Consider the following 13,833-nt stretch of genomic DNA (forward strand, 5'->3'; position numbering starts at 1 on the left):
GCCAAGATTTTTGGATATGATGTGTCCTACCATACTAGTGGTATTTTTAGCTTTATTTCAGAAGCAGGTCTTCTGAAAGATATTTAAGTTTTAAAATGACACCTTTGCTTTAATGGTTTTAATTGAATATTCTTTTATTTATTTTTTTTTATTTACGATAAACGATATCGGCGTCAATGACCCTAGATGTCAGGATGCCAGAAATCCTCATGTCAATCAATCAATCATGAAATTGATCTTTTGGCTGGGATTGCCCAGCCAGAAGTGAGTGTATATATTGGACAACCTTCCCTTCCGAGGGAGAGTCTTACTCTTCCAGGTGTTGGTCGGTCTTGCCTTTCCAGTGATAGATCTTCTTCACCAGCTCCTGTTCAGTAACCTCTTCAGCAACCTCTTCAACCCGAGGATGTTTGCTGTCACGATCAAAAGGGTTTGATCATCTTTCCTGCCCGTGGGAGTGAATCAGTCCCCCCCCCCCGATTTATTTCCTTATTTCCTTTCCTCACTGGGCTATTTTTTCCCTGTTGGAGCCCTTGGGCTTATAGCATCTTGCTTTTCCAACAAATGTTGTAGCTTGCCTAGTAATAATGATATATGAAATCTGTTTTAATGTATTTAGTGTTTAGAATATTCAATTTTAATTGTTCATTACTTCTTATATTGTTTATTTATTTCCTTATTTCCTTTCCTCACTGAGCTATTTTTCTCTGTTGGAGCCCTTGGGCTTATAGCATCTTTCTTTTCCAACTAGGGTTGTAGCTTAGGTAGTGATAATAATAATAAAAATAATCAAAAGGCGAGCACTACTTTGTTAGCGCACTGGTAGACCAGCATGCACAAGTAGACTACAGCTTACCTGTGCACTGTACGAACTAAGAGCTCTATCAGTACTCACCTCGCCAATGCTTGTCATATGGTAAGTATTTTGAGGGAGGAACAGTGATATCGTTTGCAAAGAAGAGTAGGTTTTCTTTTTCATACTGATCTTCTGGTAAGAGAGGTTGAATGCACTCACTTCCGCAAGAAAGACTAGTACAAACAAGGGCGCAAGCTACCATCTTCTCGCCCCCTTCCTTTCTGTTGCACGCCTAACCCAACGGGTCGATCGGAAACTATTATGTTATCGAAAGACACCTCTTGGTTTTTGGACCTTTTCCAGGCGTTGAAACAGACGGTATCAGGTTTGACCACTTGTTCCCCAAATGATCCTATCAAGACTCCTGCTGACCAAGACCGGTCTGGGAGAGGCTGGGATTGATCCCGATCGTTCTGAAGTAGAGGATAGGGAATCGGAGGGCAATCACCCCCCCCCCTCTCTCATATGAGTAGGGGATCGAGTTTTCCGAGGAAAATCACGTGTGTAAACAACTATAGGCTTTTGCCCATAGTATTAAGTGGGCTGGAACCCTCTTTCAAGGTGGCAGAGGGTACTCCCTCTGCTCCCTCTGAAGAAACAAGATTTAAGGAGTCTGAGAAGGAGAGTTCTTCCCTTCTTGAGGGCTTCAACATCTACCCGAAGGAAAGGAAGGACTTGAAAACATTACCCTAGTATTGATGCTATATAGATGAGCATCAATCTCTAGGGGTTCGTTCCACAGTTCTAATGTCTAGCTCTGTAAGACCAAAGCATAGTGGTCTCCCTCCAAGGGTTCAGTCCTCGATCAAAAGGAACTCTGTTGATGACCTCAACCCTCCCCGGGCTGCTATTGCTGCTAGGTTGGAGGAGGAAGAACCTTTTGACGACGGATCAGAACATTCCGACAGAGTGCTGACGGTATTCAACAGCCCCAAAATATCACCCCTGGAGCAAAAGAATGCAGATCCCCTCATTTTGCAAGTTATCTCCTGCATTACGAGAGTGATCAATTGGGGGGATCTGGATCAGGTCTCTTCTGAGATACGCTGAGACCAACCAAAACTAAGGTAGCCTTACCTTGATGGAGGGGAGTTGAAGTGGCAAAGAAGAGCTCTGGCTTACGCCCAAGTGACAGGAACCTCACAAACTCTTTATTCAGTGGATTCTTTTTTATTCCTCCGCCGTACATCCGGCAGAGGAAGTACTACTAGATGATAGAGAACAATGCATCTCCTCTACCATTAGACCGGGAAATCTTGGCACTGACTCAAAACTCTTCCTTGGCCAAATTAGTAATTCTACCAGTGCATTTCTCTGCGGGAGATGCCGCTGACATGGAAAGGTTTGCAAGATATTCCTTGCAATTTGTTTCATTTTTGCATTCCTGGTTAGGGAGGGTAGGTTACCCAATTAAAAACTAGGATCTCTCCATGCCTCAGAGGAAAGAAGCGCTGTTAGCTTTCCTCCTCTCAGGCACTTAGGACTCTTGAGTGCCTGACCTAAAACCTTGTTAACCAGTAGGTCAACTGCGTTTTGAAACGCCGCAATACGGTCTCTAAATTCCAGGTAGGTATAGAAGAGAGAAGCGACGAGGCTGCGTTGTGCCCCTTTAGATAGACTTTCACTGTTTAACATGGAGGACATCAAGACTTGCTAATAAATGAAGGAAGGCAAGTCAAGACTCCCTCCTCCATAGGGAGATCACCTCACGGTCCCACTCAGTGGTACCTTCAGTGCAGAGATCATCTCCGGCTGACACACAGGGACCAAAGAAGAAGACCTCATAGACAAAACAACTGCACAGGTGCAGGCTCCCAAGCAGCCCTTTGGACAGGAATCAAGGAGGAGCAGAGGAGGTAGGAGGAACAGATCAGGATGTTCCCGCTAGGGAGGCCAGTCCCCCAGCCAATCCACGATGCCTTTAGTGCACATCGCAGGGGTGGATGTTCCATGGAGTTGTCTTGGTCAGTTTCCTTAGTATTAGAGGAGTACGTTGTCCCTTTCATGAACTCTCACCCTCTTCTGACCCTCAATCTGACGGTGTCGAGATATCTTCGCGAGGGGGTCCATGAAGAAACTGACCCCATGTGCCCAAGGGCAGACCGTGCTAGTAAAGGATGCTCTCCAGGAGGTCCCGGAAGGGTCCCCAGGCTTCCACAGCCACTTATTTAAGGCTCACCGGTTCTGTGGGCAGTAAATCGAGTGCCACACCACTCTTGTAGCAAAGGCGTTTGGAGGCTGGAGACCAGTCATTGACCTTGAAAAAGTTCATGCACCAGTCCCTGTTCAAGATTGAGACAACCCAGCTGGTTAGGCAGGCTGTTAGACCTCAGGGTTTCCTGATATCGTCAAACCTCAAGGATGCATACTTCCAGATCCTCATTCAATCATCCCCGAGGAAATACCTAAGATTCACATTAGGAGGTAAGATATACCAATTCAAGGTGCATTGTTTCAGCCTCTCCACATCACTCCAGGTGTTCACACGGATATTCACCCCAGTTTCCGCCTGGGCACACGAACAGCATTCGGCTATGTAGATACCTCGACGGTTGGCTGATTCTTGCAGAATCGAGGGAGTCCCTTCTCCATCGAGATAGACTTCTCGCATTTTGCCAAGGTCTTGGCCCCCAGATGCTGAAGCCTTGATAAGGATGGGGGCCTTAGGGATTAGCAGCTGGGCTCTAATGAACAGTGGGAACTACCTTCCCACTGGACCTCGGTGCCCAACTGTTGATCCAGCTAAATCAGTCAGCACTTTCTCTTTTCCTTTTGGTTATTTCTTTTATCCTCCCATCTCTTCCTTTTGGGCTTGAACATGTTGACGACTTTGGTTTGTTTGATTATGCTTTGGCTACTTCTTTGGATTTGGCAAAGTGTGGGATGGACGGCATTCCATCTCAACCTGTACCAATTTAGACGCCATCACCTCTGGCAGACCCCATTGGGTGCAGACCAAGTCTGTTAAGAGTCTGGCTCCAGTGATCCAGTTTTAAGTCACCTATATTTACAGGTAATGGGTGACGCCAGGCATTGGAGTCGCCGATATGAGGGGTTGACCACCCCCACTGACCAGTGCGCCCACCTTAAGAGAGGCAACCCCTTTCTAATAGAGGACTGGTCCCTGCTGAAACCTCTTCTCGTGTTGGGCCACATGGGATAGGAGGACTGACATCCTCCGATAAGAGGTGGATAACCCGGCTTGCTCTTTTAAAAAAACACAACCCCTCTGTTGACGACCTGGAAAATACAAACATGGACCTCGATACAGACAGCTCCAACTCAGGTTCTAATATTGTAACATTGGAACCTTATTCACGTTATGTAAAGAATGATAAGAAAACACTAGAGAAGAAGAGAGAGAGAGAAATGATGACAGTACAGAAAGATATAGAAAATTAGAAGTATTACTTGGTCACTATGAAGTAGTGAATTATGAACAACATTTTATCTTAGAATTTGAAAATGGAAGAAATAAGCATTTAAATGTTTTTAAAGCTAACAGGGAAATAGTTACTTTATGTGGAGGGCAGCCAAAAATTGTTCCCCAGGGAAAAGGAAGTCTCTTAATTGAGACACTATCCCCATTACAAGGTGAAAGATTAAAAGCACTTACAACATTGGATGGTCATAGTGTAAAATGCGTTTCGCACCCTACTTTCAACCAGAGTAGAGGTGTGATATATGCTCCAGAATTGCTGGACATGGAGGAAAAAGAAATTGAGGATGAACTGAAAAGTCAAGGAGTAGTAACAGTAGTCAGAATGAGAAAGAGTTGGAGAACAACGTATTCCTCTTGCTACTTTGATTATAACATTTGATCAATGCAGATTACCAAATGTTATAAAAGTTGGTTGGCTATCTTTGAAGGTGAAACCATATATCATTTCACCATTGCGATGTTATCATTGCCAAACGTATGGCCATTTAAGCCAGAAATGCAAGGAAAAACTAAATAATAAGCCAACTGTTTGCCAACTGTGGAAAAAATAGTTATGGAGTATGCATAGAAAATCCAAATTGCATACATTGTGGGGAAGCACACCCAGCTACATCTAAAAGCTGTGTTAAGTTTATTTTTGAAAAAGAAATTCAGGCCATTAGGACCATTGAAAGGGTTACTTTTAAAGTGACTCGTAAAAGAGCTCTTGAAAAGCAGATAATACCAGGACAACCTTTTTCAATGGTTCTGAAGAAAATCTTGCCAAAGCACACGGACGAAAATTATATCTCCACTTCAAAATAAAGAAACAAATGAAAGTAGTTAAAGAGGTTGGAAGTCCCATTGAAAATCTTTATCCAGAAATTGTAGAAAAATCAAAACAGATACTTAAAGATCTGAAAGTTATTCAAAAGGCAACTACTCCGATTCTAAACATTAGTACAGTTCTCTCTCAGGCTGTGTACTTGCCTGATCTGCTGGAGGTTCCACTTGAAACCAATTTACCTGGTGAACCTGTAGTGGAGAAGGTGAAAAACCTGACAGATTACAACCTCTTAATCTAATAAGAGAGAGACCTCCATCTCTCTCGCCTCCTATCATAAGAAACAATAAAGTCACATCTTCAAATAAATATGATATCTTGTCTGTTGGAGTTTCTGATCAACTGGAATGTAAATTGAACAAATCAGAAATTCAAGTTGAGGTCCACCACCATCCTCAACAATTAGATCAAAAGGACACAAAGAAAAAGACGAACACAAAACCCACTATATCAAGATCCTCTCTAGAGATACCACCGGGAAATATGGTTATATCAAATGTTGTCAATGGGAAGACTTCATCTAAGGTGTGTTCTAAAAAATAAACCATAGTTTTTTCCTCCATTCTTCAATGGGTTCAAGAGCAAAATATGAACAACTTAAGCTCCTCATACGTAAGCACTCCCCTATAACTGTATGTCTACAAGAAAGCAAGCACGATGCTAATACTCCTTGTCCTCGAGAGTAGCTATAGGACACCAATGATCAATGAGCAGGGAGCCATGGTGGAAGTCTGATATACGTTCGTCGAGATGTTTCCCGAATATCTTTGTCTATCTGTACCCCTCTGCAGGCAGTGGTTGTACAGATTGATATTGGGAGAAAATAAACTATTCTCTTTACTTGCCTCCAAATGATAACATCTCATATGATGATATAGTGGAGGTGATTAAACAACTCCCACAACCTTTTCTCTTACTAGGAGATATTAATAGCAGGCATCCTTTATGGGGTGATGTTTTGGCAAATGCAAGGGGTAATATTATATCATTAATTTTGGAGAATGAAGATGTAAGACTCCTTGATACAGGAGAGCCCACACACTTTCATGTGCAGACAGGTACCTTGTCCTGCATTGACCTACCAGTTGCAAGCTCTAACTGTCCTCTCGATTTTAATTGTAGAATATTAGATGATTGGGATACTAGTGATCATGCACTAATCATTAAAAACACCAACAATGGTTCACCTTTAGAGATCGCCTCGATGGAATCTTGATAAGGCAGACAGGGACAGATTTTATGACCTAAGTGAAATTGAAGGAAATGCAGAACAGTTTGAAAGTGTTGATGATGCCATAGACTTACTTAATGGAACTCGTCACACAGCAGGAGACAATTCCATTCCCAAAACAACAGGGATATTCAGACCATGACCAGTGGTCATCAGAACTAACTGCCCTGCGCAGAACCACAAGAAAGTCTTTAACTCGATTGCGCATGCGCCGTACTGAGGAGAATTTAGTCATATACAAGAAATGTAGAGCACAGTTTCGTCGTGCCATGAAAGAAGCTAGGCACCAGTCTTGGATGTCATTTGTTTCCTCTATTAACAGTATAACACCAACATCTTGTGTGTGGAGGAAAGTAAAAAAGATAGCAGGCTAATTCACCCCAAACCCACCACCAGTGTTAAGGGTAAATAGCCCTCCAGATGCTGAAGCCTTGATGAGGATGGGGGGCTTAGGGATTAGCAGCTGGGCTCTAATGAACAGTGGAAACTACTTTCCCACTGGACCTCGGTGCCCATCTGAAGATCCAACTAAATCAGTCAGCACTTTCTCTTTTCCTTTTGGTTATTTCTTTTTTTCTCCCATCTCTTCCTTTTGGGCTTGAACTTGACGACTTTGGCTTGTTTGATTATACTTTGGCTGCTTCTTTGGGTTTGGCACACTGTGGGATGAACGGCATGCCATCTCAACCTGTGCCAATTTAGACGCCATCACCCTCTGGCAGACCCATTGGGTGCAGACCAAGTCTGTTTAGAGTCGGGCTCCAGCGATCCGGTTGTAAGTCGCCCATATTTGCGGGTAATGGGTGACGCCAGGCATTGGAGTTGCCAGTGGGAAGGGCTAACTACCCCCACAGACCAGTGTACGCCCACCTAAAGAGAGACTGCCCCTCTCTAATAGAGGACTGGTCCCCGCTGAAGCCTCTTCTCGTGTTGGGCCACACGGGATAGGAGGACTGACATCCTCCGATAAGAGGTAGATAACCCGGATTGCTCTTTCCAAAAAACCCAACCCCTCTGTTGACGACCTGGAAAATACAAACATGGACAGCTCCAACTCGGGTTCTAATATTGTAACATTAGAACCTTATTCACGTCATGTGAATAATAAGAAAACACTAGAGAAGAAGAGAGAGAGAGAGAGAGAGAGAGAGAGAGAGAGAGAGTGAGAAATGATGACAGCACAGAAAGATATAGAAAAGTAGAAATATTACCTGGTCACTATGAAGTAGTGGATTATGAGAAATTTTTTATTTTAGAATTTTAAAATGGAAGATATTAACGTGTAAATGTTTTAAAGCTAACAGGGAAATATTTGCTATATGTGGAGGGCAGCCAAAAATTGTTCCCCAGGGAAATGGAAGTCTCTTGACAGAGACACTATCCCCAATACAAGGCAAAAGATTGAAAACAGTCACAACATTGGATGTTTATAGTGTCAAATAAGTTTTGCACCCCAATTTCAACCAGAGTAGAGGTGTGATATATGTTCCAGAATTGCTGGACATAGAGGAAAAAGAAATTGAGGATGAACTGAGGAGTCAAGGAGTAGGAAAAGTAGTCGAAAATGAGAAAGAGAGTTGGAGAACAACATATTCTTCTTGCTACTTTGATTGTAACATTTGATCAATGCAGATTACCAAATGTTATTAAACCTGGTTGGCTATCTTTGAAGATGAAACCTTACATCCCTTCACCATTGCGATGTTATCATTGCCAAATGTATGACCATTCAAGCCAGAAATGCAAGGAAAAACTAAATAATCCAGCTGTTTGTGCCAACTGTAAAAAGAAATAGTCATTGAGTATGCATAGAAAATCCAAATTGCATACATTGTGGGGAAGCACATCCAGCTACATCTAAAAGCTGTTAAGTTTATTTTTGAAAAAGAAATTAAGGCCATCAGGACCATGGAAAGGGTTACCTTTAGAGAGGCTCGTAAAAGAGCTCTTGAACGGTTCTGAAGAAAAACTTGCCAAAGCACACGGACGAAAATTATATTCCCACTTCTAATATAAAGAAACATATGAAAGTAGTTAAAGAAGTTGAAAGTCCCATCGAAAATCTATATCCAGAAATTGTAGAAAAATCAAAACAGATACCTCAAGATTTGAAAGGTATTCAAGAGCCATCTACTCCCATTCTAAACAATAGAACAAACCTCTCTCAGACCTATCCTTGCCTATTCTTCTGGAGGTTCCACTTGAAACCAATTTATCTGGTGAACTTGTAGTTGGGAAGGTGCTAAAACCTGACAGATCACAATCTTTTAATCAAATAAGAGAGAGACCTCCATCTCTCGCCTCCTATCATAATAAATGTTAAAGTCACGACTACAAGTAAATGATATCGTGTCTGCTGATGTTTCTGATCAACTGGAAGGTGAATTGAACAAATCAGAAATTCAAGTTGAGGTCCACCGTCCTCTTCAACAATTAGATCAAAAGGACACAAAGAAAAAGACGAACACAAAACCCACTATATCAAGATCCTCTCTAGAGATACCACCGGGAAATATTGCCAATGGGAAGACTTCATCTAAGGTGTCTTCCAAAAAATAAACCATAGTTTTTTCCTTCATTCTTCAATGGAATTGCCAGGGTTTAATGGCAAAGTATGAACAACTTAAGATCCTCATACGTGAGCACTTCCCTATAACTGTATGTCTACAGGAGAGCAAGCTCGATGCTAATACTCCTTGTCCTCAAGAGTATGTTAGCTATAGGACACCATATGATCAACGAGCAGGGGGCCATGGGGGAAGTCTTATATACTTTCGTCGAGATGTTCCCCAAATATCTTTGTCTATCTGTACCCCTGTGCAGGTAGTGGTTGTACAGATTGATATAGGGAGAAAATACACAATCTGTTCTCTTTACTTGCCTCCAAATGATAACATCTCATATGATAATATAGTAGAGGTGATTAAACAACTCCCACAATCATTTTTCTTACTAGGAGATCTTAATAATAGACATTCTTTTTGGGGTGATGTTTTGGCAAATGCAAGTGGTAATATTATATCATCAATTTTGGAGAATGAAGATGTAGGACTCCTTAATACAGGAGAGCCCACACTCTTTCATTTTCAGACAGGTACCTTGTCCTGCATTGACCTATCAGTTGCAAGCTCTAGCTGTCTTCTCGATTTTAATTGAAGAACATTAGATGATTGGCATACTAGTGATCATGCGCTAATCATTATAAACACCAACAATGGTCCACCTTTACAGAGATCGCCTCGATGGAATCTTGATAAGGCGGACTTTGATAGATTTCGGGAGCTAAGTGAAATTGAAGGAAATGCAGAACAGTTTGAAAGTGTTGATGATGCCATAGACTTACTTAATGGCACTCTTCACACAGCAGGAGTCTATTTCATTCCCAAAATAACAGGGATATCCAGACGACAACCAGTCCCCTGGTGGTCATCAGAACTAACTGCCTGTCACAGAGCCACAAGAAAATCTTTTAACTCGATTGCGCATGCACCGTACTGAGGAGAATTTATTCACATACAAGAAATGTAGACCACAGTTTCGTCGTGCCATGAAAGAAGCTAGGCGCCAGTTTGGATGTCATTTGTTTCCTCCATTAACAGTAGAACACCAACATCATCTGCGTGGAGGAAAGTCAAAAAGATAGCAGGCAAATTCACCCAAAACCTACCATCGGTATTAAGGGTAAATGGGCAGTATATGACTGGAGCAACCAAAGTTAGCAATGCCCTGTCTGACCATTTTTGAAATGTATCATGCAAGTGTGAAGCAGTTCCTGGTCACCGGTATAGGAACATTGAAGAAAAGAAAGTTTTAAACTGCGACAAGAAAGCAAGATTCATGCAATTTTCCTTTTACTGAAAGAGAATTTGATTCTGCACTTGCTACGTGTAACGATACAGCCCGTGGACCCGATGGAATTCCATATGCAATGATTAAACACGTACCTTTTAATACAAAGTTATTTATTTTAAGTATTTTTGATAGAATATGGTATGATCATAATTATACAAGTGTTTGGGAAGTAGCCATTATTTTAGCCTTTTTAAAACTCGGTAAGGACAAGTTTTTAGCAGAAAATTATAGGCCAATTGCATTGACATCTTGTTTATGCAAAATCATGGAGAAGATGGTCAGTGTAAGACTGACCTTGAAAAGAAGGGTATTTTATCGCCCATTCAATGAGGATTCAGAAAAATGCACTCAACGACAGTTGTGCTGATACAACTTGCGTCCTCCATTTGTGAAGCCTTTGCTTCCAAACAGCACCATTTGACAGTGTTTTTTTTATCTTGAAAAGGCATATGATACCACATGGAGATATGGTATACTGAAAAGAATCCATGAGTTTGGATTAAGAGGAGAGCTACCACTATTTATTCAGTCATTTCTTTCACATAGAGTTTTTCAAGTGAGAGTTGGGGAAACTCTATCAGAGAGTAAATGTCAGGAAGGAGGAGTTCCTTAGAGTAGTGTGCTGAGTGTAACCCTGTTTGCACTAGCAATTAATGGGTTATCCTCAGTTATTCCCCGGGATGTTCTCTTAACATTATTTTTGGATGATCTCTCAATATCATTTGCTGGAGGTAGAAATGCAATGGTTGAGAGAAAAATACAAGTCTCTATTGACAATATTATTCACTGGGCCGATATGAATAGATTTAAGTTTTCGACATCTACTATTGTCCATTTCTGTCGTGTCCGGGGAGTACATCCAGACCCGGATATATACATTAAAGGTCAACGTATCCCCTGTGTAAGTTAAGCTAAATTTTTAGTTTTGATATTTGATTGTAGGCTTACGTGGGTGTCTCACTTAAAAGCGTTAAAAGCTAAGTGTCTTGAGGCTCTGAATCTTTTAAAAGTATTGTCCCATACATCATGGGGGCAGACCACAATACTATTTTAAAATTATACAAGGCCTTGATTTTTTCCAAAATTAGTTATGGATGTGAAGTATACTCTTCAGCCACCCCAAGCCGATTAAAGATGTTAGATTCAATACATGCTGCTGGTATTAGATTGTCCACTAGAGCGTTTAGAACTTCGCCTATCACAAGTCTCCTTGTTGATGCGAGAGAATTACCTCTTGACCTTTACCGAAAGTCTTCTATTGTTCGGTATTGGTTTAGGTTGCAAAGACTCCCTAACTCTTTACCCGTTCAGACTGCAAGCCATGTAAGACACACATCATATTTTGAGTTGCACCCTAAATCTCTTCTAATTTTTATATAAAATAAATGATATCGGTGTCAATGACCTTAGATGTCAGGATGCCTGAAAACTTTAAATCAATCAATCAATCAATCCTCAACCTTATGGCTTTCGGGTGAAACAATTATTAAACAGTCTGAATATAATTAGAAGTAAGGTGCTTCCATTTAAGGTATCATCAACGCCTCCATGGAAATTACCAGAGGTATCTTTTTGTAGGTATTTTAATGGAGTTAAGAAGAATATGACTGACTTAGAATCCAGGTCTCTCTTTCTTGGCCTCAAGCCATGTCGTCCAGATGGAAGGTTCTTATAGGTAGCTTTCAAAGGGATATTTGGCTACATTGATATTCCCAGAGATTTGACCTTTAGGTCTCTTGAATTCTAACTCCTGGCGCGAATATCCTTAAAATTTCTCTTAAGGATATCGCATAATATCAGGGGACGTATATCTTGATACGACACATAGCAATCTTCACCCCGAATAGCGTTTTTGTTTCGAGGGGGAAGAGTTGCAAAAAACAGAAGGGGAGCCGTTATCAAGGTTACCCCTCCTCCCGCACTACTATGAGTATCCAAGATGGCGCTCATTCTTATTTTTGTATTGAATTTGCACGGTGGTTTTCCCTGTTGATCTAATGTTTTTTATCGCTTTTGTGAGGATTAAATATGCAATCTCCAGCTTCTTCTGCCTCTGGAAAGTTGAGTATTTGTTCTTTACAGTGTATAATTTCTAGCTCCTGCTTCACAGTGAAATTAAAGTAATTTATTGGGTTAAGGAGCTAGGCCTGTCACTGGAGGCGCCATGGGCGCTGTCGTTCGTTATGCATGTGTTATTTAGTTAGCAGAACGACTTTCTCTGTTGTAATGGCATTAATAAATTATGAAAGCTATTTAGGCACAATTATACTAGTAACGATATATATTTTATTCATATAATTTCCTCTTCCTTTTGTCGATCGTATACATTAGAGTTTCGGCGATTTAGGTAACCGAGATCTCGTCTCGCGCTAGGCTACCTAGCCTATGCGCTGTAGTATACTTTCAGACATTATCCCGTTTACCCTTGTGTATCATTTTTTCTGTTCAACGGGAGATGGTACATCTCTTAGAATTATATAACTCGATACTTGTCTCCTGTGGAGATTTAAGGGTAATCCCTCCTTCCCTCTGAGTGCCGCCATAGGCGACAACCCTATCTGGTGTTGCCACAGAGTAGTTCACTCCGGCTTGACTAGGCTAGGGTTTTCTGTCTCCCACCTTTGCCCGCGAGATCCCGGCTTTGGTTTTCGACAGAACCTCTGAGTATTCAGTCTTTCTGCCGGCGGCAGAGCAGTAGGGCGAGTAGTCACTCCCCTGCCGGCTTACAGCTGCCCGCATAGGAGGCTAAGCATCCTTAGGCCGCACTTGAAGTGGTAGTATGTTGCCGCCACCTTCTCCCCTGCGGTCTAGAAGGCTAGTCCTGTTTCGGCAGACCCTAGGCTGAAGAATAGATATTCTTCTGCCTCCTAGGATGGTGCCGATACTGAAACATTGTTTCACTCCTGTGTGGAAGTGGCGGCAATGCTGCCGCCTTCTTCTACACTTGATAGATTCGGCAAGACCCTAGGCTGAAGAATAGATATTCTTCTGCCGCCTAGGATGGCGCCGATACTGAAACATTGTTTCACTCTTGTGTGGAAGTGGCGGTAATCCTGCCGCCACCTTCTACACTCGATACAGAACCCTTTTTTTTATTATCGCTATCCTGTGGCCGTTGTCCAGCAATCTCACCGCTTGCCGGGTAGGTTGCGGTGCCGTCCGGGCTCCTACATAAGCAGCTGTTTAGTCACTCAGTCTTTCCTTTATGAACACAAGTCTCCGGGAAAGGTTGTGCCGGCTGTGACGGCTGTTGGTGGGAGACCCCTCTGCTGCTGAGTGTTCTTTAGTCCTCATTTGGACTGCCAATCACATTCCTGAAACCGGCAATGCCGGCAACGGATCTTGTGGCTGGATGGAAGCTTGAATGATGCACTCTCCCTTTCCATTTGAACTCTCATTCTGGAGGAAGGCAGTAAGGTTATATACTTACACCCTTATTTATTGTAAACATACATTTTAATAAGGCAGCCCTTCACTCCATGCTTTCTCTCTCTCTCTCTGTCCGCTGGGCCGGTGCTACCAGGTACTAACCCAGCCAGCAGCCTGTCCGCTGGGCCGGTGCTACCAGGTACTTACTCAGTCGGCGGCATGCCGGCTGGACCAGTACCGCCAGGTACTACCCAGCTGGC

The 13,833-nt window shown here is 42.3% G+C and overlaps 1 protein-coding gene across 1 annotated transcript in view; it reads right to left on the reverse strand.

Annotated features, from left to right (window-relative positions):
- Positions 1–7,998: 7,998 nt before the first annotated feature.
- LOC137649547 (degenerin-like protein asic-1) overlaps positions 7,999–13,833 on the reverse strand; it is a 198,291-nt gene continuing 192,456 nt past the window's right edge. Inside the window, exon 16 of the mRNA XM_068382534.1 lies at positions 7,999–8,131. Coding sequence (XP_068238635.1) covers positions 7,999–8,131 — 133 coding nt within the window. The remainder of the gene's footprint in view (positions 8,132–13,833) is intronic.

Source organism: Palaemon carinicauda, chromosome 11 (genome assembly GCF_036898095.1).
Source record: "Palaemon carinicauda isolate YSFRI2023 chromosome 11, ASM3689809v2, whole genome shotgun sequence".
NCBI classification, from domain to species: Eukaryota; Metazoa; Arthropoda; class Malacostraca; order Decapoda; family Palaemonidae; genus Palaemon; species Palaemon carinicauda.